The 27,505-nt window shown below is 39.8% G+C and overlaps 1 protein-coding gene across 1 annotated transcript in view; it reads right to left on the minus strand.

The window, feature by feature from the left end:
- Positions 1–2,717: 2,717 nt before the first annotated feature.
- Positions 2,718–27,505, minus strand: part of glra4a (glycine receptor, alpha 4a) — a 43,399-nt gene continuing 18,611 nt past the window's right edge. Inside the window, exons 2-13 of the mRNA XM_040120561.1 lie at positions 23,015–23,212; positions 22,674–22,702; positions 22,265–22,395; positions 20,170–20,237; positions 18,464–18,687; positions 16,778–16,860; positions 12,954–13,091; positions 12,378–12,592; positions 9,039–9,188; positions 8,850–8,932; positions 6,472–6,571; positions 2,718–3,620 (exon numbers count right to left, since the gene is read on the minus strand). Of these exons, the coding sequence (XP_039976495.1) occupies positions 3,330–3,620; positions 6,472–6,571; positions 8,850–8,932; positions 9,039–9,188; positions 12,378–12,592; positions 12,954–13,091; positions 16,778–16,860; positions 18,464–18,687; positions 20,170–20,237; positions 22,265–22,395; positions 22,674–22,702; positions 23,015–23,212 (1,710 nt within the window). The 3' untranslated portion in view covers positions 2,718–3,329. The remainder of the gene's footprint in view (positions 3,621–6,471; positions 6,572–8,849; positions 8,933–9,038; positions 9,189–12,377; positions 12,593–12,953; positions 13,092–16,777; positions 16,861–18,463; positions 18,688–20,169; positions 20,238–22,264; positions 22,396–22,673; positions 22,703–23,014; positions 23,213–27,505) is intronic.

Below are 27,505 nucleotides of genomic sequence, written 5' to 3' on the forward strand. Positions count from 1 at the left end.
CTCTCCTGCACAAGCCCTTGTTTACTTGGACACATGTATATCTTAGTATATGTAGGTAGAAGTGTGTTTCTAAATATATCTGAGTATCTTTGTGTGCAGATCTTTTAAAATTGTATTTTTTTTTAATTTGGAAAAAGCAAACATTACATCCCCGCTGTACTCTAAATCCTAATGGAAACCAATCCAACACAGGGAGGCTATTGCATGTGTGTCCAGCATTATATAATTAGATCCTTTACCACTGTATAGACAGAACATTTGCATTAAACCCTTGCACAACCCACTCAGTGGTGGAGTCTCAAGTGGCCACATAGAGAGAGGTGAATTTACAAGGATATCTGTTTCCACGTGCTGGGTGACATTCATGAGGTTTGCATCCATAATACTGTGTGGAGCAAGCAGTTTCCTCTGTTTACACATATATATTTAAAGGCGACATGTGTAGCATAGTCTCATTAATACATTATTGTCAAAAGAAAGCAATATATTCCCCTTAGCTGCTATTTCTTCATCCAGCTGTTTTTCACCAGGTTACAGTTTCCTAGAGATGCGTGAAAGTGTGAGAAGCTGCTGCTCTAAGGGACAGCGGTATTGATTGCAGGTCTTTGGCTGCTCTCTCAAAGCTCACACATCAGTTTTAGCTCTGGCACCATTGACATTCAGCTGAAATGAGGAAGGGGAAAGGACGTTGATTACGCCCAAGGGAGACAGCCAGGCTACGCCGTGGACATGATGTCCAGCGGCTACATCAAATGCACCCTCTTCTTTCCTGCTCATTGTACGTTCACTTACTGTATGCCGATCAGATGACTTGAATATAGGTGTGTCATTCATCAACATGAAGCATTCCTTGGAGGAGGTCTTCGGATAAGATGCAACACACAGCAAAGCATCACAGGCGTTTAAAGGCAGCTGGAACAATGAATATTTAATGTCCTCAATTGGGTCCATCCTTCCATTGGAGGATTACTCTATAGATCTGACAATTTGATAGCTGTGGTTTTCTTCCTGGTGCCTTTTGACAGGAGACGGGTTGAGGGCTGTGGGGGTGTGTTTGTTAAAGTCATCACACTCTTGGGATTTTGTGCATAATGAAAGTTGGTGCGTGAATCTGATCGACCGGGCTAAGATCTTGCGTTATTGGAATCCATCAGTCTTACTGTGTCCCTCGAATTAATACACATTCTGAGGGGACACACTGTTCTGTGGAAGAAGCGAAGGAGCGTTATGTGCAAAGAATCGCAGGCCTATTTTGCGTGTGTCAGTCAGGGTTTGTGGATTTTGAAAAGCGTCTTATATTGCCATAAAATGCCATGTGCTGTTTCTCCTCCTCCTCATGATTGAAACAATACTATCACTGATTTTAAAGTGAGAGGAGAATAGATGTTGAGGTGATAATACTCCTTTTTTGATTTGGGAGACATTTTTCGGGCAACAGTTAGAGCTTTAAAATTCAGTTTGAACTTTTGCTTAACCAGGTACCAATAAAGTCTCTCAATCTGTGGCTCCATCTGTGGGAAAATCCTCACAGTGCTGACAAGACTCCAGGAGGTTGAAATAGTCAAATCACACAACCCCCCCCCCCCATGAAACCATATTGTATCGTTTTTACACACTGTTTTTGGTACGGATTAGACAAATGATATACAAAGTGTTGATTAATGAGCTTCAGGCCAGAGCCAGGCATGAAAATGGCACTGATCTTGTTATTTAACTCTCGGCAAGAAAGCAAAAATGTGGAACTATTGCTTTAAGAGTTGGGGATTAAACGATGGGGGATGCGGTGCCAGTGACAGGCTACAGCCAATATTTTTGACTTTTGCATGCCCTCACGTTCTGTTGAAGAAATCTACTTAAGCTGTCGGTGGCACTTTAGTGAATATGTCAAGCTTCTCTGTCCTTCAGCAATCTGAGGCAATTAAGTCATCTCCTCTTGTTTTTCTGTATCTGTGCTCCACAGCTGTAAATGCCATCAACCTTTTAAAGTTTTGTGACAGAAGGTTCTTATTTCAGCTTTTGATCCAGCCGGGGTTTGATTCTTAAAAAAAAAAAAAGATAATATGAAGAACTTAAAAATATATTCCAATATAAAAAATGAGAGATGATAAAATAGAAACAAAGCCAAGCGACAACACACATACACACGCACACGGACACACACACACTTTTCATTACCTGGGGAACCATAAAATACAGAGGAGTTGATTAGGATTGCCGACAAAAGGACAGAAGGCTCCAGCTGCCTCTCTGAATTCATTGTCATTAGCAGTGGAACACCAAGCCCTTTTCAAACTCATTAGTTGATAAAACAACCCTCTGATTTCCCATTTAAATTAATAAAAAAAAAAAAAAAAAACCCAAAAAACCCATTTGTCCTCCTTTGCTTGCCATGCTCTCACACCGCCGCGTCCCTGTTTCCGCGCCTTCAAAGCCAGTCCTGAGACTGGGAAAGAAATGGCAGCTCTTATGCCATTTCTTCAACGAGTTTTTCCACGATTACGCCCTGATTTTGATTGTGGAAGTGTATGGTTTCACAGTTAACAACTACAGGCACAATTTAAAATAAATAAATAAATCAAATTTTCGAAGTAACCAACCGAATCTTAAAGTTAAAGAGGAGCAAAATCATTTCTGATTTCCTGGCAGAATAACAATTTATTTAAATTTAGACAAAAGGTAATACATATTTGTGCTTTGTGCAGTTTAATGAACAGCTTTGTTTATATACACTTTATACACTGTTATATATAATCTCTTGTTACAAGTAGGTAAACTGAATTATCACCACTTATTGAATATTCATGAATATTAAAGACCCTTTCCTCCCCCAAACCCGTTTGTACCCATTTGATAATCTAAAGGTGTAAAAAAACGCAGTATTTTTTTAATTTTCAAAAACATTCATTCAGAGATGCGTAGTGTCAAAATTCAAGTCAGTATATCTCATCCAGCCAGGATCAACACTGACTTCTCTGAACTCTCCTCGTCTCAAACAAACTTCATGAACTCACAAGTACCAGCAGTGTTTTTGTCTCTGTTGTAATCCGGACAAATCAAACTCAGACAGATACGAGAGGGCAGTCTCAGACAACGCCAGCCTGAATCCATGCAGCTTCACCTTGTCTTTCCTCTTAATCAATCTTCGTCTGAGATCCTGAAGACGCACCTGAGCACAAAGCTTTTAGCAGTGGTTTTAAGAAGCAGATCTGCCTCTTGACGCATTACCTCACTGTAATGTAGATCTGACAGGCAGTTTTGGTTTGTTTTTTTTCTGAGGAGAAAAAACAAAAAAAACTAAAATGTAGCATCTGGGGTTGGTAGAGAACGTTTTACAAATTTGCGTGGATGTCCTCGTGTCGCAGCACTTTATAGGTGACCCAGTAGAAGATGTTGAATATGAGGAAGCTCAAGGGAAAGACAGCTCTGGAGATGGTATCAATGCGCTTGGCCCGGTCCACAAAGCGCTTGTGAAGCACCTCCCCGTCGTACAAGGTAACCGGAGGTGGGGGGGTGAACACAGTGGCCCCTTCCACAGCGGCACCATCCTTGGTCTGCAGGCAGTGACCCAGTCCATAACCCCGGAAGTAAAAACCACGGCTCTCCCTCATCAGTTCCTCCTCCTGTGGAGTCAAGCATAGGGAAAACAGATTGGCCTCTCGCCGTCAACGAGAATTAGCTTACGGATTTCCACATTTCCGCTTGGTGGCGGACTCCCAAATGCGTTTGTGGTGTTACAGCACAAAAGGGCAGCGTAAGGAGCAAAGTGCAACAGATTAAGGAAATCCACAGAAAAAAGAAGACTGGGTCATTCTTGAAAAAGGACGATTTTTAAACCGGTGCTTCCCGGTTTGTGCCTCTCCTGTATGACTATTACATTCAAGTCACAGACGTAGGTATACATTTTTCTCAACAATTAAAACCCAGCGATGTTAGGGGGAGAGAAAAAAAAAAAACAAAAACAAAAAAACCCAGAAGCTCATTAAACAACACTTACCGCTGTTCTGAATGTATTTCCAAAACCCTCAAAGACTCTTGTAACCATCTAATTGAAAATTATATTCTGTGTCCTGCACGATAATAAAAAAAGGGGGAAATCACATGTCCTTGCTCACAAGCAACATGAGTGTGCTTCATGTATTCATTCATAAAATAATACCAACTAATAATAAATAGTCAAATATAACTGCTATATATATTTTATAAATTAGACAGACATATTCCAGTTTCGGCTACCATCTTGGTGTGAATTGGCTCAAAAACGTCACAACTTGGGAAACATTGAAGACTTTTTTTAATCGAGCAGTGGATGGAATAATGTTTCATTCAGATTCTTTAAAGAGTCTCTGAGTATTTTTAAAATACCTTCAAAACATTAATAAAATCCTGCTAAACAACCTTCTGGGTTGTTCAAACATTGTCATGTATTTAACGGACGCTTACCTTGAATGTAATGGTAATACATGGGAGGCACATGAAGGGGGCTTAAACAGGCACTAGCCTCAGATAAACGTTCTTTAATCAAACAACTCAAAGAGAGGAATCAGATGGCATCTTCATTAAGAGGAAATAAAGGAAGTTATAATTCTGAGAATTAACCTAAATCTGTCCTTTCAAGTTGCAGAGTAATAGACTTTTCAAAATGCCTATTAATAAAAAGTCATATCTCAACCCCACCACAAAAAAAACCCCAAAACAAAACCTTGCACTTGGTGTTATGCTTTGATGAATGGCGCGCCACTTTTTTTTTCTGCTTCTTTTTTTATAAACAGTGAATGAGACACTGTTCCCACCCTCCGGAGAGAATATTAATAGACAGCAGCTTAACTCTTACAGCCCTCTGACACTTTGAGAGATTCACTTTAGCAGGGGGAAAGTGAAGATGTGGGATCTAAATTGGACGATTAGTAGTCAGTGTGAAGTGCCCTGAAAGCTCTGATCCCTGCGTCCCCTCCCCCCCCTCTCTCTCTCTGTTTCGCTTTCACTGACCCCCGGCCCTGACTGCCCTGAGACCACTACCAGCTCCTGTCAAAGGTCCAGTGCTACTAATGTACTGTATTTCACACCTGTCTCCACCTGTCTCTTACTGTTACGTTCATGTAGTCCTTTTAAAACCTTCCCCTACCTCTGGTTTCAGCCAACTGCCCTTTACTTGCACCTTCACTGTTTAGCCGAAGACTAAGCTGCTAGCTTCATTTAGTGTAAACTTCCTCCTTTTTACAATTCCCTGGTTGTGAGTAACTATGTGTTTTAACTATATGTTGCCCCAATGACAAATTGCACCATACAACAGGGGGGGTAGGGAGTTGTAGCTCTTCTAGCACAACTTAATTATCCCTCCTACTCTTCCCTAAACAATACAGTACATCATGTGCTAAAGTCTAATGGTGCGTCTCTCTAAAGACAATACGTGCTCATTGTGTTTAGTCTGTGCTCTCGGGCGCACCTTTATGATTTGTTGGCATAAGATCAGTCTAGACTAGCCCTGATTATCAGATTGTGCTCTGTGCTGTGAAAAATTGATGTTTTCGGCGAGTGATCAGTGCCGATCTGTGTTTGCCCCTTTAGGTGTAAATGATCCAAACAAACAGCTAAAAGAATTGTAAAAACTTGAAGGAAAAGCCTGACAATTTGGGAAAGTCCACTTATTTGCTTTATTGCTGAGAATTAGACAAGAAGATCAACACCACTCACATGTCCGTCTGGTAATTATAAGGCTACAGGCAGCAGCTAGTTAGCTTAGCATAAAGAATGGAAACGGGGGGAAACAGCTAGCCTTGCTCTGACCAGAGGTAACAAATTAAATTATTATACCTCAGTTTTTGTAAGCATCAAACAAAAGAGATATATAACCTGTATATATAATTTGTGTTTTTGAGATGGTGGTAGACAGATTTTTCTACCTTCTGACAAAGCCAGACTGGCTTGTTTTTTTTCCCCATTTTCAGTCTTTATGCTAAGATAAGCTACCAGCTTCTGCCTGCTAGCTTCAAATTTAACATACAGACACAATAGCAGTATCGTGCTTCTCATCCAACGCCTTTCAAGAAAGCAAATGGACCTATTCCCCTAAATGTTGAACTATTACTTTAAATTAGGCAATTGGATGATCTTAAAAAATAAAAACAAAATAGCTCTGTCTTTAGTAAATGCCAACAGCATTGGGGGGTTTGAGAACAAGTAGAGAAGAGGAAGAAATTTATGTTCAATTTAAATTAGCCTTAAAAACAGGTCACACATTGGGAAAGAATAAAGGGCCAGAATTCCAAGTCAGTGATTCTGTTACAAAGGGGCAGAAAGAAGGTCATAGTGACAGGGTGAGACCAGCATAAAGTGGGTTTGGTTGTGGGAGAGATGCCAGGATAAACTCAGGTTTTGAGGTGAAAGTTGCACAACACAATCAATCCGGGAGGCTGGAGGCACGGACAAAGATTAGGTTTGAAGGTCAGGGTTGACACGGGGGTCAATTTTTACCCTGGCACAGGCGCTGCAGTGCTGATTCAGATTCCTGTAGCTTGAGTTGTTACCAGGGTTATCATTCGCTTTTCGCAACGACTCAACACTCCCAGGCTGACTGGCAAACACCTCCATTGGAAAGGAAGGCAGACAAATTGAAATCAAAGTTATTGCTCCTTTTTATTTCATCTTTTGAAGTAAAACAATAAGTTTGAAAGCTCTTGTAAGAGAACTTCATTAGTGTTTTAAAGTATTTGTTTTGGACATTTGGTGGGAACAAGAATTCCCTCTGCTTCATTTAAATACAAAAAAAAAAAAAATTATAATACCTGTGCTATGCCAAAAGAAAGTGATTAAAGAGGAAAACTTCAAATCCAAACAACAAACGAAAGCAGCCGTTCTCAGCTTTTAATTAAAGAGGCACTGTGAATGTGATAATACAGGACATTATCTGCAGCTGGCTTTGAAGACGGCTTTGAAGACGAAAAAAGAATCCTCAAGGAGCCAGTTCAAGTTATTTCTGTAGAGCCTATAAATGGAATGACAGGTCTATTTATTTATTTTTGTAGCTGTGCGGATATACAGTACTTATCGTAGTTGCCTGATATGTCTGGTGTTTTCTGAGCCGAACACAAGGCTGGAAATGTGCACTGATTAAGCCTGGTCAGTCTGGGATTTGTACTCTCCATCAGATTCCCAGACTCTCTCTAGTACAGCACATGTGTCGATGCGTCTCAGATGGATAGTTTTCAACCTCAAACTCCTCGGTTGGAGTATTTTTGCAGCTGAGGAGGACAGGGGAAGTCCTTTCCTCTACAGACCCTCATTTTCTCTCTTGTATCAATGCAGGCGGGCAGACTGCCCAGTAAATCCGCTGGACTCCTCTGCCTTTACAGGGAACCCTGCCATGAGTCTGGGAGGCTGCCCAGTCTGTGAACTGTTTAATGGGATTTTCAAGACATCTCATCTGTTTGTCTTGAGAGTAACCTCTCTCTGTCAAAGAAGTTCTCGCACCTCTTGTTAAATGCCTTTATTTGTCAACCTACAAGGTGTTTGCCTTGATAATCTTCATTCAGGATATATCCTACAATTTAGCGGACATACTGTACGTCTGGGTGTTTTCCCTCTTTCAGAGAAACTTGCTTTGTCCTTCTGTGCAGAAGGGAAATTGTCAATCTGGACGTCCATCTAATAGCATCGTAATAACGTTTACAACTACAGAATTTATTGTGTATTAGAAAATGAAAACCCATGACCTTTAATTAAGGTCTCACTAACACTTACTTTATAACTGCAGGTCCGATGCCTTATTTGAAAATGAGCAAGTCATTAATATAAGGGTAACTGCTTTGTCACTTTGTCAGGTCTGCAGTTATAAATGATAGTAAGAAATTTATAAATGTTCTAACAGCACAATAGTCCATGAAAAACTGAGTTGTAAATATCAATAATTTGTTAATAGTGGATTTGGGTTTGGATGGTCTGCAGCTCCCTTCCATAGAGTCACTGGTCAAACTTTCCATTGTTTATATCTTCCTGAAAGTCAGATATTTTTAGTATCCAATTTGGCAACTCAAACACAAATGGTTTCATTGTTGATCTATTTATAAACATTAATAAAGACAATTGATTTCTTGCCCAGAGATAGATGACAATACTCTAAGGATACCACTCTCATCTGTCTGTTAAATATCAGGCTACAGCCAGCAGCTGGCTAGTTTAGCTAACCTGGCTTGGGGGTGTAGGTGTGTGGGGGGTGTCTTGCATAAACCCTTATAAAACCATAAATTTTCATTTCTACACTTTGTGGTGAAGATTAAACAAACGAGATATAATGTGTTAATTAGTGAGCTTCAGAGGTAATGTTGGGTGGATTCATTATTCCTTTTAGAACAGGAAAAACTAGATTTTGCCCCTTTTTCAGTCTTTCAGCTTTTGGCTTTAGGGTATGAGAGTGATGTCAATCTTCTCATCTAATTCATGGCAAATAAGAGTATTTTCCAAAGTTTTAAACTATTGCTATAAGCATACCTTCTTAGAGCACATTACGGAGAAAGTGTTTACAAAGATTTACAAGTATAAGAGGGGACCTGGAAAAAAGATAATAAAAAATAGTTATCTAATCATTGCTTGCTACATGATGATAATCCATCAAAATAAAATTGTTTATGACAGGTTTATGACAAGGCAGTAAATAAAGGAACTGGAGGTCTCTCACACTGCCCACAACAGGTCAGAACATAGAAATAGGCCTATGTCAACCGGGGTAGTTGCAGCATAAATACAGGGTTGGGGTATCCCATTCCCAGGGGGTTTGTAGAAAAGGCTGTTGCTCTGTGTCAAACGCATTGACAGAGGGTAAGGATCGCGAAGGCTCTTCACAGGTCAGTGCTCACCATGGAAACAAGCTGAACTGAAATGAGCAGATCTTCCTCATGTAATATGACAGCCAGCTGTAGCGTGTTGATGTTGTCAGTTCCTGAATATACACCGTCCCACAATAACAAGAGGCATAAGCCAATGTTATAGAGGCTGACAAGGACACTGTGTCTGTGTGTCTGTGCGTGTGAGTGATTTACACATACTATTCTTTGCTGCCGCTGCTTTTTCCTCAGCCTGATGAACTCCTTGTGCTGCCTTGAGACGAAGTTAACCGCCGCGTACTCCAGCAGGGCAGCAAACACAAACAAAAGACACACCGCCATCCAAATGTCAATGGCCTTCACATAGGACACCTGGGAAAAGACAAGACAGTAGCCAATCAATGAGACCCATGGACAATAGGTGGGTTGTTCATAATCTACCCATTCCTCGGCTCTGGCATGTAACAACACACATCTCTAGGATGACCTAGAATTGTAATGAGTCAGTGGGATGTGGGCAGTTGACACACAGCCACGAGACAGGTCACGGCTAAGACTTGGGGAGAGCCCTGGCCGTGTCGTTCATGAGAGAAGTGGTGTCACAACACATCAGCAACGCACATTGAGCAAGCATAGTGTGGAAACTTCACTCAATTGAGCAGCAGTTTGCCGACTGTTACAGATACATACAGAGAAGTGGGGGGGGGATGACACATCGGTTGCGTACAAACTGTTACCTCATGTGGACACTGGAAACACCTCAACCATGTTTTAATCATCACTTCCACTACATTAGTCTCATACTCGAGCTGTCACACATCCTTGCCTTTTTTCGCTGTGTTAAATACCATTTAACACCTACTGACTAGGCTTTGTAAAAATCTCGATACAAATATTTCAACCACACAATAAATGAATCTATCCCTTCCCTTCATGGTTTTCCCAAAACAAATTTCTTTTTCAAACAACTAAACTAATTTCTCTGTCAAATCATTTGAAGTTTTTAATAAAAGAAATGTATTATATTAAGTGTTTGTGATACCTTTTTATTCCTCCATGTGCATACAAATACAATAGACAAAATACATCGACACTGAAAAACTACCACCTCAGAATTACCATAAACATATGACATGAACAAGCACTAATAAATTAGAAGTGTTTGCTTCACAGAAAGAGGCACAAGGTATTTAACACAGGACAGTATCTGATACAATTACACTGAACAGGCATATTGACCATGTTTTTCTGGTTGAACATTTTTTAGGTACTGTAAAAAGTTTGTGTAAATTAGTAGTATTTATATACTGTACAATGCAGCAGGATAGACCTCTATTGTGATTTATGAATGGCTGAAAAACACACAAAAAGCATTCAACAAAAAAGGTTACGGAGTCCAAGCCCATGGTGCTTTGTTAAAGTGCAAGAGTTAAAAAAAACTTTTATTATCATGACTACATGATTGAACACAAGATGAAGGCGTATTGACCTTATCCAGCCAGTGGTGGCTTAAAGGCGTGGTTCCCATACCCTGGTCCCACGGGTCTCCAAGAAAAATCCAGAGGGTCTCAAGATCACTGCAAAAGTCTCCTTACCTAGTCATGTTTGCTTGTAACTTGAGTCCTTAAAATATTATGTTCTTCAAAAACGTGAAAGAATTCAGTGAAGTGATCATATATTTTTTTTTTTACCTTTCTCAAATGTAAGTCAATTAGTTTAAAATATTTCCGTAACTCAGGTTTCATTTTTCTTCCATCCATACTTGTCGTCTTCTGCCTTGTTTCAAGAAATGTCTGTTTCTTGAAACGATGCAGAAGAACTCATTACTTGCGAATTCTAGAAACAAGTTGATTTCTAGAAGAAACAAATTGAAACTTGCACTGTCCCTACAGATTTTTTTTTCAGTAATTTTAAGAAAATCAGTTTTTTAGGATTGATTTATAGATCAAAATGACTTAAGGATGCAGATTTTCACTAGTAATGGTAATATATGAAGGATATGAATTCATAGTATATGAAAGAAAAACTTTCATATACTTTTTATTTTTTTTCTTGTCAAACATTGGGTAGTTGGACCTCTTCAGGGTTTAAAAGAAAAAAATTTAAGACGGAATAACTGTCATCCACGCTCCCCTGGGACAAGGGGTCTCAGGTAGTCATCTCTTCATTTTAAGGGATCACAAGCCAAAAGCTTGAAAACTACAGATGCATGACTCTACACGGCTGCCTGTGATGATGCTAAAATGATAAGTGTGCAGAATCTCAACTTTACTGCTCACTGTTTAGTGTCCGTTATATAGGGAGGAGTGAACTAGTGAACACAGGAGTGGTTTTGGACACGGTGTGCGATTGTAGTGGGCAGCTTCCAGGTGTAAATGTGTGTAACTGTGTGAATGTGAACAGGACGTTCCTGAAAAAGAGAGCAAAGCTCTGTGTTCCTTCACTGGTTGAAGTCAAAATGTACAAGCACCAGTGAGCGTCAACTGGCAACCTAGCACGAGGCAGAAGTACTGTTGCTATGGTTACCTACAATCTAATGTACCTTGTGATTAAGAACGCTGGAACTCATCAAGGTATTATAAAACACATTTTAACGGACACCTGCCAGCCAACCAGAAACAGTTATTTTGCATTGCGATGGTAGATGTGTATGTCTCTCCCCTCGTCCCTCACCTCTTCCAATGTTTTCTCCTCTGCCCAGTAGATGTGCCCCTGCATGTCTTTCACACCAAGTCCAGTGTCCTCACCTGACCTGGCCCTTGTATTGTATTCTCCCCAATTAGTGTCTAGCCTTGTCCTGAATCAGGACATTTCTTCAAGCAAAGTCAGCATTTCATGAGTAAATATGCCCTGACAGGTCGTCCCTTTCCAAAACTCCCCCCGAAAGGCATCTTTTAACCAACTTTGGGGGACAAAACCAGCATACCTTTGGCAGTTGACAATAACCAAAAATCCACTGTGCGTCTGTCGCTTGTTTCATGGGGCATTTATGTCTGCCTTGTCAGCATGTCAGGTAATCTCAGGTGCAAAAGAAAATGGTATTTCTAAATCATCTATCAGTTTAAAGGGATATGTCAGAGCAAAATGTCAGAATAGTCTACAAGCTCCAAACTCAGGCCATGCTATGTTTATTAGATTTTTTTTTTTTTTTTTGCAGTCACTGACCTTTTTGTTGAGCTGCTAGCATTACTGCATGTAATGCTGTTTTCTTTCAAATATATACTTGTTTCTTGTGGTAAGGAGAGCATATGTTCAGTTACAAAATATGCTCATTGATTTCCGCAACCAACGATTTATTATTTATTTTCACAGTAGCAGAGAACTTACACTTTGCTTTTGTTCCACTGAATTTCAGACATGTCATAAACAGCCAAGTGTCATTTTCAAACTGGTGAATTTTGTAAATATCCCACAAAATTAAAAAAAAAAAAAAAAATACATGGATGCAAAATTTCCCCCTGCACCTCTGGGTTCTTGCTGATCAATTTGCTCAGTAAAGAGTCTGCCTGCAGCGAAAGAATCAACCTTCCACTACTTACAAGTAGGAGTCTCCAGACTCACCTTGGGCAGCGAGGCTCTGGAACCAGAGCTCTGTGTGGTCATCGTCAGTACAGTGGTGATGCCCAGGCCCACTCTGGCAGGTGCAGCGTCCATGTTGATCCAGAAAGAGACCCATGAGAGGATGACAATGAGGAGGGAAGGGATGTACATCTGGATCAAGTAGTAGCCCATTTGACGCTCTAGATGGAACTTCACCTCAATACAGGTGAATTTACCTGCAGACACATGACATAGTACAGGCACAGTTGTGTGTTTTTTGTTTTTTTTTATTTACACTGTTGGAATGGTAGAATATAGAGCAGATGTAAGATAAATATAATTGATAAATATGTGCAGAAATGAAGTTTTGATTGAAAACAACTGTCCTTTTAACCTTACAAGTGATAGGTTAAATCCCAACAAGAACAAGCTGAATTTCTGCCTAACACCTTATTAATTTTACAGACCTTCCTGAAAAAGAAATCAGTTGAAGCGCTCAATTACAATTTGCGATTTTTTTAATTTCCTTTTTTTCTTTTTTTATCCCAGCACGAGGTCACTGGTTTCTCAACACTTTAAATGGAATTTATAATGTACCTGTGTTATAATGCTTAGTGCAGTAGCCCAAATCCTTCTCCTCTTTTAGCACAAACTGTGGGAGGGTGAGATCATCAGCCACCTGAACGGGGTTCTCAGACAGCCACTCAAAGATCAAGTCATTCATGGTGTAGCCAACTGTGAAAAGAGAACAGAGGAGATAAAGAGGAGAGAGAAGACATCTAAATACGGGAGAAAGAGAGAGGAGTGTGCCTTCGCATCAGTCGTGAGATATAACCTATTTCCTTTTGCTTTGTATTCAGTACATGAATAACAAAGACAATGCTGTTTAGATTTCAATACATTGCTGATGTCAAGTAATGTGCCGCACTAGCTGTTAAAAATTCATACCCTTATTATCACTATTGCTGTGTTCCCCCTTGCTCCCCTTCCTCTTCATTAATCTCCTCTTTCACTGGGATCTTTTTACTATGGAATGAAATCTGTGCTTCAGAAACCTCCGAAACCTTGGCTAATGAGACTCGGAGAGTGAGAGGATAAAACTGGAGGACTGTGGTGATGTAACGTCTCTCTGCCCATCTGTCCAGCTACCAGCTACCCTGTGCCATCATGTTTGTCACAGTAAAGGTCACACACCACAGCTTAGTCATGTTGTCGTGGTTGCTTGAAGGTCACAGAGTAAGGGGGACATGAGGATCGTATCTGCTTAGGACAGTGGAGCTATTGTACGTGTTCGCTCATACTGAGCTGATTAGCGTGTGTAATCTTGCCAACGCACTGCATGTCACTGCACCACTAAAAAAAAAAGACGTGCAATATCGTATGTAATGTATTGTAATGTCAATTATGTTTGCAGGTGACTATACAATTAGTGAAGCATTTAGAAACGACCACTCAGGATAGGTCAATCATTATTTTGCCTACCTGCTTGAAACCCAAACACACACGTACACTGTTGGTTTGCATGACCTTTTTAAGGGTCGCGTTCCTCACAGCTGCCTGATTATACGCATATTAAAAATACATGCCGCATACAACAACAACGCAGAATTCCTCGCGCGTCTGAATAATACTGACGTCTACTGGGACCCTTTAGGGGCCTGAGTTACAAAGACATCAATTATTCAAGATGTTATACCCTCTCCCGTTCCGCACGCCTGAAAAACACTACTCAAACACACTTATCTCGTTCATGGGGAGAATTCACTGTCTTTCAGACATCCTGCTGAAAGAAAGCAAGGGGAATACCGTTGCTTTAAGAGATGATGAAATGGTCTCCTTTTTCTTCCACCAGCTTACAGCTCAGAGGCGTCAAAACATAATTGACATAGTGTTCAAGGTGCAATAAAAATGAAATTCATGAGACAGAACGTCTGGAATATCTCAGTAAGGTAGAGTAATGACTGTTAGTCTTTTTTTTTTTTTTTCATTCAAAAAAGCAGTTCAGCTGATGAGAGCCCCTGTTTGAATGTAGCCACGGTTATGCTTCAGATTTGCTGTCTTAGTCTTGCTTTTCACTTATAGTGAGTAAGTGGATTTGAGGCTACTGGACACTAATAGCTCAAGGCAAAGCGAAGTGGTATAAGCTGCATATATGGGGCTTTGATGTGTGAGAATAAGGCAGAATCTATTTATATATCTATATAAGCCCGTGGCATGAAAGGCCAGCAAAGATTGGCCTTGGCTCTCTCAAACCCCAAAGATAACTTCATCATCACCCTCCTCTCTTTCTCTCTCTCTTTCTCGTGCTGAACAGACGGTGTTGCCATAATCTCCAGCAGTGGCAGTAAAAACTATAATGTCCCCTTAACATGGAGCTCTAGCCAAGGTGATCACACCCTTGGGTTGTGTACCAGCACTTGTCAACACAAGGCCAAGTATCCTCACCAGGCCTTTAATCAGAAATGATTACGTCTCCTGTAATTGAAGTTTGATGTGATACACTTACCCAAACACAAGCGTATAGACACACACTGCTGCCTTAAGCACACATCTGTTTGGCTGAAAGTCTCCTCTCCTCACGCTCCCAAACGGTAAAATGTCTTTATATATTTTTGTTTTCAAGCTGGCTGGCATACGACTGCGCTATTTCTTGGATTCTTTTTTTTTCGGTTTGTCCCCGTGTTAATTTGCAGAAATAAATCATGTCGCCTCCTTTACAAAGAGGGAGTAACTAGTTCTATACAAACCTATGCCTCTCGTTCTTATCGAATCAGATAAGGACATAGGTCTTGATACCAGCACTCGGCTTGACTTATTTGTTTGTGAGAAATGATTCTGAAGCAGTGCAGTGATTTCATGGTATGAGTGCTCTTGTCTATTGCCTTTTCCTCGACTTAAATTCTTTTGTCCCTATGAAGGGAAATTAGGTCACCTCTAGGCACAGGGGGTGGGTCACATATAATAAAGGGGACACAAAATTAAAGTTTCATTATTTATATCCGTGAAATTGGTTTCACTAGGGCAAATACTATCTCTTCTAAAGGCCAGGGACGACTGAAAAGGGAGAATATTATTCCTATCCTATGTTTTATCACTGTAATAACATTATAAAGGGTTTCAGATTCATCATGTACATTTTCTTGATTTCTCCACTTTTCATAAATGTAAAAAATGGTAAACAACTGACCATTTGCTAAGCCCCACCTCAACTTAATGTTGCTACACATTTCAAGCTTTCCATCCTCGCACAGTACATATGCAGTTTACAGTGAGAACAGCGGTAGATGAACCATTTGATATTTATTAGTAATTATTGAAACAATGTGTCATTGATTTCAGACAGTGGCTGCAAAAAGTAGACTTCTTGTTTATAGTCTGCAACCATTGATTTTTACCGACTCAAATGACACTAGCAGATCAGCGGCAGCTAGCTGGCTAATTAAGGGGGCATCAGCTTGGTGAGTTGGATGTTGTCTCAGGATGACTCAACGTCTACAGCTCAATTGTGTTAAGACAAAAACCCTGTGATGGGTTCCGATATATGTGCTTGATACATACATAATATTGTGCTAAAAGACTGAGGCTGAACCTACATGTTCCAGGCAAAACGCTTGAACAATCTCCAGATGAAGATCCATGTGGAAGACATGTAAATAGTGAAACAGTATGGTCCTTGCATTTTAGTGTAGAGATAGACAGCCCCTTTTGTTATCAGTGCGATAAGGAAAAATGTAATATCATGTGCTCTTTATTGTTTGTATTTTTAAGCCGTATGTTTCACTTTCAGTGTCAAAAGAGATAAGGCTTTTAAGAAGAGGAATAGCCGATGCGTTTGGTAAACAAAAAGCTATCTCAGATAACAGGTATGGCTGGGGTTGCATGAGTGGACTTCCACAAATCCAGTGGAGCAGGACGGAGGCGTTAACAGTACCCTCCACTCTGATATTGTAGCAGACAAACACAAACAATTCAATTCCTTACAATTTTTTCTTTTATGTTTTTTGGAAGGGGTAAAAAAACTACTACTCCACCCCTGCATCTCACTTCAGAATGAAGCTTGACAGGTCTGCCATGCCTGTTTATGGTTTCTAAGGTACAATTGAACAATTGGTGGTGAAGGGGGTTAGCAAATGGTCAGTTGTGCCCCCACCCAACACCACAACCTCCGATGACTCACTACCTCGATACTAGCATTCCCTATATCATTATTGCAATTAGAAAACACAACGGAACCATTTTGTAAATATAACCCCGAAAAATGAGACATATTATTGGTATGATACAGCTCTTGTCTCTTGGAATATAGCAAGGTTAGACACAGGTTAGTTACAAGCCAGGCAAAAGGTAGAAAGGAGGGAAATGAGGACAGCTAAAAACAGGAAAGTGAGAAAAAAAAGGAAGCAGAAGAAGAGAAGACTCACAGCTTTCAAGCTGCATGGTACAGGTCTGAATGTCCATTGGGAAATTCTTCAAGTCCATAGGGCAGGACAGGGTAAGAGTCAGCCTGAGATAGGTAGACAGATCGGAAGAGAGAAGGAGCCATAGGGAATGTCAAAACGCACAAAAGGGCTCAAGGAAAAACATTAAACACAAGCAAAAATGATAAGTTAACAGTCAAATAAATCAGTGCCAAGGAGCTTTGCTTTACCAATTATGAATCAGGAGTCTATATGATAGTGCTCAGTGCATAAAACTGGACATATGGGAAAAAAACTAAACACATATTTTCCTTTTAAAATCAGTAGATTGGAGAGAAGAAAAAAAATATATATATATATATATATATATATATATATATATGTATGTATGTATATATATATATATATATATATATTTATATATATATATATATATATGTTACTGCCATCGGATTACTCGCTGCACCACAGTTATAGCAAAGTAATTGGTGTAGTCATCCTTACTTTTATTTGTTGTGGTGTTGATGCATTAAGCCTTCAAGGATCCTCAGAGAAGAAAGGGAGAGCTATTTGGGAGTCTGTCTGGAGAAAAGCTGTGTAATTACCTGCTGTAATGCATCACCCAGAGGCGAGACAAGAGCCGCCAGCAGTATACACACAGGCACCCATTTGCTACAGTGTTATGATGACACAATATCTTTTTCACCACCAGAAGAACAAACTACAAACACTCTAGTGACTGACTCTGCTAACGTTGCCTAAACCGTGTCATGTATTTAGAGCACAGAAAATCCATAATTACCGAACAGTAAGTAAGCAAATCTAGAGGATGAAGTAAATCAGCGGAGGGAGGTGGTGATTATCTGTAATTGCAGTACTCTTATTCTGAGTACAATGTAGGACTTGCGTTATATGTATCTCCCTCTTCTATTAATGTGTAGCCAATTTGCAAGCAAACATAGAAAAATGATAAAATCATACTGTATTAAAACATATAAATATTTGCTTTACCATGTTTTGGAAAATATTGAAAAATGATTAAAATTTTAACTTCATTTTTTAAACAATATAATATTTTAAAGAAAAGCACCTAAGAGAGGGCTTCCACAGAGGGTCGAAGCCTCAAATCTTTTAGGGATGAAAGTGTTTAACTGGCAACATGATCAGTTTGGAGAAAAACTATGTTGCGCTTGCTTTCATCCCTGAAATGTGTGTTTTTAGGCTGAGAACTACATTTTGGCACACCTTTGCACCAAATGTACCTTTGTTTACATTTAAGGCTTTTTTCCTCAGCTGTTTTTTAAGATAACTCAGTTTAAAGTTGTGAAGATTGGAACTCAAGCAGGGACTCATAATATGTAAAATATGTCGTGTTTCCCTAGGCCATCTGCAAATTTGTCATCCAATATAGTGTGTCCTTTAACAAAGAGAGTCAAAAGACTTTGTTGCATTATTGCCAATTGACATTTCCATGCTTTTTTTTCCCATGTCTGCACCCTTTTAGTATTTTGATAAACTGCAGTGCGCCTAAGTTGGCGGAGAGGTGCAGTGGGGGGGGGCAATCAGCTAGAGTTGTGGTAAAGAGGACATGTATGGGTGGGATTTGTTTGCCATCTGCCTGCTTGGACCAGGTCCGACAGAGTTGCACCTCCATGAGCTATTTTCTTCACTTCATTTATCTTTAGTTACCTGATGCTATACAGCACGCTTCCATCTTGGAAAATCCGTAGCAGCTTGTTATCAGTGGTGACCTCGTGGAAATTGGCTCCTTTCTCGTTTGCAAAGAATAAATCGGGTTTCCAGATAGAGTCCAACATGGATGGATCCAGATCAAGGGAGTCATCTGGGTATTCGCTGTATGCCAGACGAGGGTCATTCCATTTTTGGCGTAGAAATACATTTAGCCTGTAGTCCTGTGGAGGAACTCAGGGTAGTTAATGGATAATGGGAAAATAGATAATTGGTCGAGTTGGTGGTACAGCTGGAGAGCTTAGAAAGTGAATCATTTTGCTGTAGTGATTTGAGATGTTTCTGGTAATGGTCTGATACTGGTCACGTCCATTCTTACTGACAAGAATTCATTCTACTCAAAGAAAGATGAAGCTTCGATGAAAGAGTTGTCATATTTAGATTGAGTATCACTTTAAATTTTAGATATACAAAATTAATTTCAACAACCAGCTAACAGTTTACTTTATATGCAAGGATAGAATCCCTCAATACCAGAAAATAGACGGTGACGTACACCTTTCCATTGTGCTGAATTTCGTTACTAAAAGTAATAGGTAAATAGATGCACTCATGTCCACTGTTGGGAGATTGCAGCTGAGCAGCATCATGAAGTGAGGTGCAGTGTTCACCGTGAACATGTGGTCTTAGATGACTTGAAACAGCCAAATGGTTGATAGTGAGTAGAAAATTGGCAAATAAGTGTTTTTTACTTGAAAAATGTTGTTTCTGTAAATAAAACTTATTTTTTAATATTAATGGGCGAGCCCAATAGTTTTTACAGGCACTGTAAAGTGACGTTAGTGATACCAGATAAAAAGACCATCACTTTTGTTGAGATGCCCCTGCTTTGGACCATATTCGTCAGATTTTACTACTGTTTGTTTATCCGTTGCTGCCATGTGCTGCTGGTGAACAGAGGGTTGGCAGTAGAATACAAGCCAAGGACAAGTACTGAACATAATCACTCCTGCCCGCAGCCAGCATACATGAGTAATTAATTTAGAATCCTAATCTGTGCAATTATTCAGAATTAATCTTTGGGCATTGTAGATTGTTAATTGCTTGCTTGTTCACGTCATTTATCGGAATAAAAAGCGTGCTTCACCAGTGCATACAATGACATCATTAGTGTTGTCATTCTGTGGGCTAACCTGACCGGAGGTCTGGCCTCCTGGGCCTCCCTTGGACACACCCTTAAAACAGTTCAAGGCTGTATTGTGCTGACCCAGCAGTTATAACGCATAAGTGCAGACTTGAGGGCAGCCATTTTTCCCTGAACCCCTTGTCCTCGCTCTCTTTCCATTCATTTTCTCAATTTTTCATTTTAATTGCAGAACGGACAGTTCATTATCAGTATGTCAGTGACCCACTGGTCTCTGAAGGTTGCACTGTTATGCTCCAGGAAACACAGAAATGAGGGAATGGCTTCGGCGCTGGGTGGATTAGCAAAGAAGTTGGTATGAAAGAAGGAGGATGGCGTGCTTCAAGATTTTTGTACAAATCAGCGGAGAGATGCAACTAAAACAGCACAAATCATAATCCATAACCATGTCTGAAAACAAATGAGTTACACTGAGATTTTTTGAACAAAATAACACTGCTTTTGAGAAAACACATTTGCATTTCTATATGTGCAACATTTGAAATTGCCAAGGTCTTCTTACCATGGTAGTTTCGGTGATGGACCCAAAACTGTTGATGAAAATATTACAGGTGACATTCACAGGTGGACCTGGGGGAATATAAAACAGACCGAATTTCACATCTTTCACTTCCGATGGTATTTATGAGATCACACTGCTGACCGCATTAAACATACCAATTATACTGTATATATCCTGAGGCTTCTTAAAATTTACAGACGTTTCTCCATTCATTTTCAAAATGTTGCTACAATTAAAGTCATAGCAGCTCCAGTTCTGCTGTTCAAGAGCCTGCTCTTTAAAGAAACTAGGCGAAAGTGTGTGTGTGTGTGTGTGTGTGTGTGTGTGTGTGTGTGTGTGTGTGTGTGTGTGTGTGTGTGTGTGTGTGTGTGTGTGTGTGTGTGTTTACAGGCCTGTCACTTCAAGCGTACTTACAGCTAAAACACTGTCATTTACTAAAATTAAACCCAAAAAAAAAAAAAAGATTTATGAAAAATTCCGGAGGAAAAATAGATAACGTTGGGATTCTTGAAACGAAGAGCAAGGAAGGTCACAGATGTGTCTGCCCACATTTTGGCATAGTGTCTGAGAAAATCATCAGTGTGCAACCGCATCACCAAATTATGTTGACGTGCTACTACTTTGCAACAGCAAATACATGAAATGTCATCTGAATTATTTTTTTTGATGAGGAAACATTTTTGCAAAAGTATTTGCAAAGTATAGATTCATCAGCACTTAAAATTTGCGAGGATTATATCTGATATCATCACACACAAATGTCCGTAAATCCACTTAGAAATCATAGAGAGAAAAAAAAAATACTCGTTATCATTCCAGAATTTGTCTGAGAATCCTCACAATTTTTAAGTTTTCATCCATGGGTACACTATGGAGCTGGTAGCCAGTAGTAGTTAATTCAGCATGCTTTTAATAGTGCCAATTTGCCAAAATGGCAAATGTAGGCTAAAAAACAGGGCTTGGGCATGTGCCCACAACTAACTCACTAATCCATAGCACCAATATATTCCCTGTTTATATCATCCAAAGGCCCAAAATTATTGGAAAATGAAATTCTAAAGCCTAGAGCATGATTATCCCAAAATCTTTGTGACTACTTCATACTCTTTCACAGTGTTATATTTTTGAAGTCTACTCTCTGGACCAAGACACTCACTCCCCTGTTGCAAACCGCAGAACATAATTATCCCTCAACTCAAAGTAAGACAAAGAATAATAATAATAGAAGTTACAAGATCCATTAATATTAACTTTTTACGTTTTTATGTATATATATTTTTTGATATCACTGTGTGTCAGGCTTTGAAAACCCCTGCCTAAAACAAACCAGACAAAGGGCTCAGGATGAGGACCCTGTGCTAGGGTGTTAAAAGCCCTTTGCTTTGTATGCACATCTTGAACCCCCACTACCTCACTATGACTTGCATGTGGTACACGCCTTCAAAACATAATTTTAAAAACAATTTAATAGTATATAAGTGTAATTTTTAGGAGACAATGTGCTTGTACTGCAAGGTAAACTAGAAAATGTGCTCAGTAGAGTGCAGACCCTCCACCAAGGCCAGTTTCAACAACGTACACCAGATTTCAGGGGAAAAAAATCTGATTCATAGTAAATGATCCAGCTCTGCCCCAAAATGTAATGGGTTCTTCCCTGGCCCATTCCCCATCCCTCCACCAAGTTTGGTGCACATCTGTTCTGTAGTTTTTGGTAATGCTGCTGACAAACAAACAAACAAACAAACATACACGGGTGATCTTATAACCTCCTCAGCTGAGGTAAATAATCTGTTCCTAAATTTAAGTCAATATCAAAACAAACAGTCTTAATTAAATGTTAATCTAATAGTACTCTTTGAAACCAAACAGGATGAAAATGAGGACAAGCTGATGCAATATATATGTGCTGGAAGGCTGGAAACGATCAGAATCATACTATAGTTTCTGACAGAAGAACACTGAGCACATGTGAATGGTCAGCTGCTTAGCTTTCACAGCACAGATCCACTCGTCTTTGTTTTTTTTTCTAGAGCTTGTGCTTTCCATCGGATTCTCTTGAGGGCTACTGTGATGTCTGCCTGGGCATCTACTGTACCTTTGAAGTTGGGTCTGATGCGGGCATCATATCCCGACGTTCTCCCCATGAGCTTGTCCAGGAAGTCAGAAGGTGACAGTTGTGGTCCTGCCCTGCTTGGGGGCTTTATCTCCTCCTTACAGGAGCTCAGTCTGACATTACCCAGGGAGATGGGGAACAAATACAGAGAGAAAAGACAGAAGATTTGAGAAATGGCAGAAGAGGACTGTGTATATGTATGACAGGTGTAGGAGTGGGGGTGGTGGGGGGGATAATGAGAATACAACAGAATGAGAAGCAAACAGCTATCAGCAAGTCAGTCATTGGCAAAAAAATAGCCAGCAACTGATGGGGAAATAAGGGCGAAAAATGAAGACTGAATGTCTTGCTTCAGCTGGCAACTAAACGCTTATCTATTTCACATCCTGACTGAGACTTATCGGGGTTGTTAGGCCCTAACTAGAGAGAAGCAAAACAGAAGCAGAGGTAAAAGCGTCCCTCTCCTGTACTTCCTGCTGCTCGTGGCTTAGCAGGGGTAAGGCTTGACAGATAGATGGCTCAATTGTAATGCTATGAATGTCACACTGGGGAGAGGAAGAAGTTGATACAAGCTCCAGTGAGGCTCAGGCGGCCACTGACAGGAATAACTAACGGGCCAGAGAGAAAGTAAAGAGAGGGATGGAGAAAATCTTACAGAAGAAGCAAAGGAAGACAGAAGAAAACGCTCTGTAAGCCAGGAAACCCTGGTTTATTAAGGATTTGATTTCTTACTGGCCCCTGCTGTAGCACAGCTGATTGCACCCCACGCTTTGACACAATTGTTAACAGTTCACGATCTGTCATGATCTGAAACTCTGGAGTACAGATAGCGGGTTCAATCCTCTCCAAGGCACAGCTTTGCTGATCCCCTGTGTTCTCATGAGTGTGTGTGGAGCCAGTCTCTGATCCACCAATCTTATGGCTGCTTAGCTGCATTTAGAGCAACATAAACTGCATTGTCAGGGGCTACAGGATCAGGGAATTTGCGAAGGATATGTTTGGGACTTCAAGAGTAAAGCTGAGCTGATCCTAAGAGATCTTCCATTTGCAGTAGTGAAGACTACAATTAAAAATCATTTGGAAATTAAGCTGTAGGGATTGCTATCACTGTGATGTCTTCACGGTGATGTATTATGAAGCTATTGTTTAATATGCTATTGCATGTTACAGTAAAATATCCCAAGATGGGTCTCAGGGCTCACCAGCTAATCACACACGATTAGACTCAGAGTAACACGCAATATAATGGAATGAGTGGTGCTGTCCCCATTATCTGGATCCACTTAAGACATCCACTTCCCCTGTAAACCTACTCAGGCTGAGTATTCCTCTCTACAGAATAAACCAGCAAAAATATGTTGTTAAGGGAGTTTACTTTTTGACCATTCCTTGTTTGCTCTCCACACAGTCTGTGTACTGACACACCTACACGTGAAGTGCCCTTGTCCACCAGTGATTTGTAAATGCTTCCCAGCCTTCAGAGGGAAACCAGCATGCTGTCAGTTCCTCAATGTTCTGAATTGATAGTGCTGTCCTGCAATGTATGAATGTAAATGAATGCAGAAATCTGTATAAATCCAGGAATAACTGCTGAACACCTCTTGTGGACTCTATGTGTTTACTATACTGTTACTGTTTGTACTTCGAATGGGGACAACTCCTGTCTTCAACTTTTATTGGAAGCATGTTTAGCTTGCTGAGTAGCCATGCGGGCATAGGGAAGGCAGAAGAATTCATGTCACATGACATCTACCATACAGTATTAGCATGATAACATATAACATACACAAACATTTATCACTGTAACGTACGAAATTTCATTGCTAACCATTCAATAGTTTCCATCCCCGGAGCCTTGCAGTTGGTTTGGCTAAAAATAATACCTCACCCGGCAGCTTTAGTTGATTTCCCCAGTAGAGCTCCGCATATATCTCAGTCTTTCTTACAATATAAAGCTCAACTCTCACTGGTCCCCAGATGCCACTCCACTGCTTCTGGCTAAAGTCCACTCTGTAGGGTTGCTGATGTTACAGTATATTGGAACCTCTTTCATCCCTCTCTCTTTCACACACAGTGGATTGATAGTCAAACCTTTCTGCTTTGCAGTATGTCATCGATAATGAACGGTCTCTCTTGGGTTTTGCCTGTTTTACGAACCAACACAAAAACAAAAAAAATCCTGTTTTGTCTCAAGTGTGATTTTCTCTGACAGGTGCTCACAAGCATTCAGAGACAAATATTTGAGAGTAAACTCTTTAGTCTTCAAGAAATATTGACAGAAGAAGAATGAGGGGCTAAGGCAATAGCATGTGTTGACAGTGATTTGTGAACGCTTTTGGACATGGCTTGCTCAAGACTGATGAAAAGGGTCCATTTGATGACGTCTCTGGTGTGAAAATCATAAAGGGGTTCACTACAGTCAAAGCAGTTCCCAGCAGTATGTTCTACCCAAGCATAGCAAGTCTAGTCAATAAGACAAGGTTCCCTTATTACCCCTATACTGTACACCAATGAATCAGTGCTCTGAAGTCCAAACTATTAACCAACATATACACTTCCACAGAAAATTCTAGTTAAATATAACCTGGATCTGTGGAGCTGTGTGTGAGAGCCATTTCTGCTTGTAGATGGTAATAAACATGCAAGAAATAGCAGAACGAGATTCTTCAGATGTAAAAAGTATTATTTTTATGACGTTTCATGATACTGATTAAAAACTATGGTCCAAATGCATTTATAGTTAATGATCAGATATGATCTTAAACTTTATTAAAGAAAATTTCCATTTAGGCCTTTTTCATTGTTCTATGGCACAGAGTGGACACAGTTGTAGTTCTTTCTTTTTTGTGGTTCTGGGTTGATTAATGAAGACTAAGTTTGCATTAATTTCCATTAATAGCACTTTCATCATAAATGAAAAACATTTTTTATCCTTAATTTCTTTATTTGTGAGCAATCTAACATTTGAAATGGCTTCTTGCAGATGACTACTTGTTAATTCTTTGGTAATGGCAATTGCAATCACAGACACAAATTCATCATTTAGGAAAAACTGTTATTAATTAGATGATAAATCTTGGGATATGCATATCGGAGGTTCAGTTTTTATTAAAGAGCCTTTAGTAAACTCTTTGAGGTGCTGCCTGCGGCTGAACTACTCACCCTAAGCTGTGGGAGTAGCGCTGGCTTTCTGTTTTCCCTCAGGGCCTACATCGCCTCTCCATCAGCCTTCATGCATTTCTAATCGGACACTTCCCTATTGTGTATGGTGCCATCAGTGCTTGAATACTGACTCTTGAGAGCTTTTAGATATACTGCAGCCAGTTACAAAACTGGACAAATTCTAAAAATGGATGTCTTTATTGACCAACAATATATTATGCGTGTTAGGTAATTTTTTTGGATGTTAAGTCTTTTGACGTTAATGTACTGTACAATAGTCACTCCAAAAATTATATCTACAGCTCCTATTGACTATTAAACTACATGTGTAACTGCAAATGGCTCCACAGAACCCATCGAAACTAAACTATGTGGTTCATCTGAATGATTCAATTATTAAGATGCTCTTTGCTGACATTTAATGAGCCTGACCTTTTTTTCCCCCCCTTACATCTCTTTCATTTGAGCATCCCTGCCAGACTGCTGTCGAGAATACATAACAACTCCGGCTTTCTTTCCTTTTATAGAGCACTCTGCTGTTAACAAAGGCTTTTATTTGGCTTTTTAAAGCAAAGTTGAGTCAAAGATGAAATTCAATTGTATAAACACACTTTAAAGTATTAGAAAAAGTTAGTTATAGAAATGCCACTTTTAAACACACCTTCACAGCTTCTCAGGAATGTTTTAGTATCTTTTGAAACTTCAGTATGCCAGCCAGTCTTACTGTACGTCTTTATTGCTTCTATGAACATTTTATTTCCATTTTAATTCTTGAATCTCTCTGAGGAGAAGGCTAAGTGGACATTGAAAACACGGCTTTAATCTTAGGGATCCTGCCCAGATACTGAAGTGATTCAGTACTTCAGTAAAGATTCAGTACTTTTATTCTGGATGGAGTTTGTATGGCAGTTCTTCATCATCCTTTGCTCACTTAAACTCAAGCTAGTGTAGGCTACAGCTATGAGAAGGAAACGCTGTTACATATGTCAAACCTGTCAGGACTGTGCTGTCAGCAGATCAACCATGTGAAACCACTGTATGTGCAAATAATTTGAGGAGCTAGTCAGCTTTTGATTACTGTTCCACCCCACCTGGTCTTGAATAAAAATTTCAGTCAGCCATTAGTTTTAATCAAAGTATGTGTACACATGACCAATGGTTCAAGAAATACAGCATGTAGTCATTTTCTGCAGCATGGATGCATGGACCACTGTTGGCTATGGTTGCCTTGTTTACCAATTTTTCTCAGAGAAAAGTGCTCTTTCAGCAATAGATAGCTTTTTCAATAGTCATGGTGGCCAACATTTGTTTGTAATAGGTGTTAATCCAAAATCATAATGTAAAATGTCGTAATCAGGGTGGGTCCAGACACATTACATGTCTTCAGCCACACACTATAGCCCTATAACAACTCAATGCTCAATGACATTTTTTTTTCTTTCTTCTTTTTTTTTTCAATGTTCAATGGCAATTTTTAAAAAATTCTCACTTTCTACACAACACCGATCAGTCACAACCTTAAAACCAGTTACCAGTTTTATTGTTGTGGCTGATCGGTGTATGTTGATATACACAAAAGTGGTTGATTGGTTTTCACTTATTAAAAACATGAGGCATTTTTGTCAGTAAGTTATCTTTTTATTTTTTATAACATTATCCTTGTTCAGATTTGGAAGTAACAGATCAAAATTACTTCTAATTAGATGGGATGGGATTCTGCCAATGGAGTGCAAACATATCCTAATAATTGCTTTTTCATTAGGAAGCTGGTCATCAGAAAAGCATATCATTTTGCAGTATGGCTGTTCCCTGTTTTCGTACAAGGAAGCACTGGGGGATATCAGGGCCATTAGACATCCATGCATGAACATACCAACTTTTTAGTGCCATTAGCATAATGGGAAAGAGGACAAAACTGCTCTCTCCGCCTGTTGAAACACATTGCTCTAATTTCCTACCTGTCAAATTGCCCTTGACATCCACTTGAGGCTTAGGCACTGCTCTCAGAAGGGCTCTCACTATGAGGTTGAATGCAAGCCTTTTGGACAATCAACACAACCT

This window comes from Xiphias gladius, chromosome 23 (assembly GCF_016859285.1).
Source record: "Xiphias gladius isolate SHS-SW01 ecotype Sanya breed wild chromosome 23, ASM1685928v1, whole genome shotgun sequence".
Lineage (NCBI taxonomy): Eukaryota > Metazoa > Chordata > Actinopteri > Istiophoriformes > Xiphiidae > Xiphias > Xiphias gladius.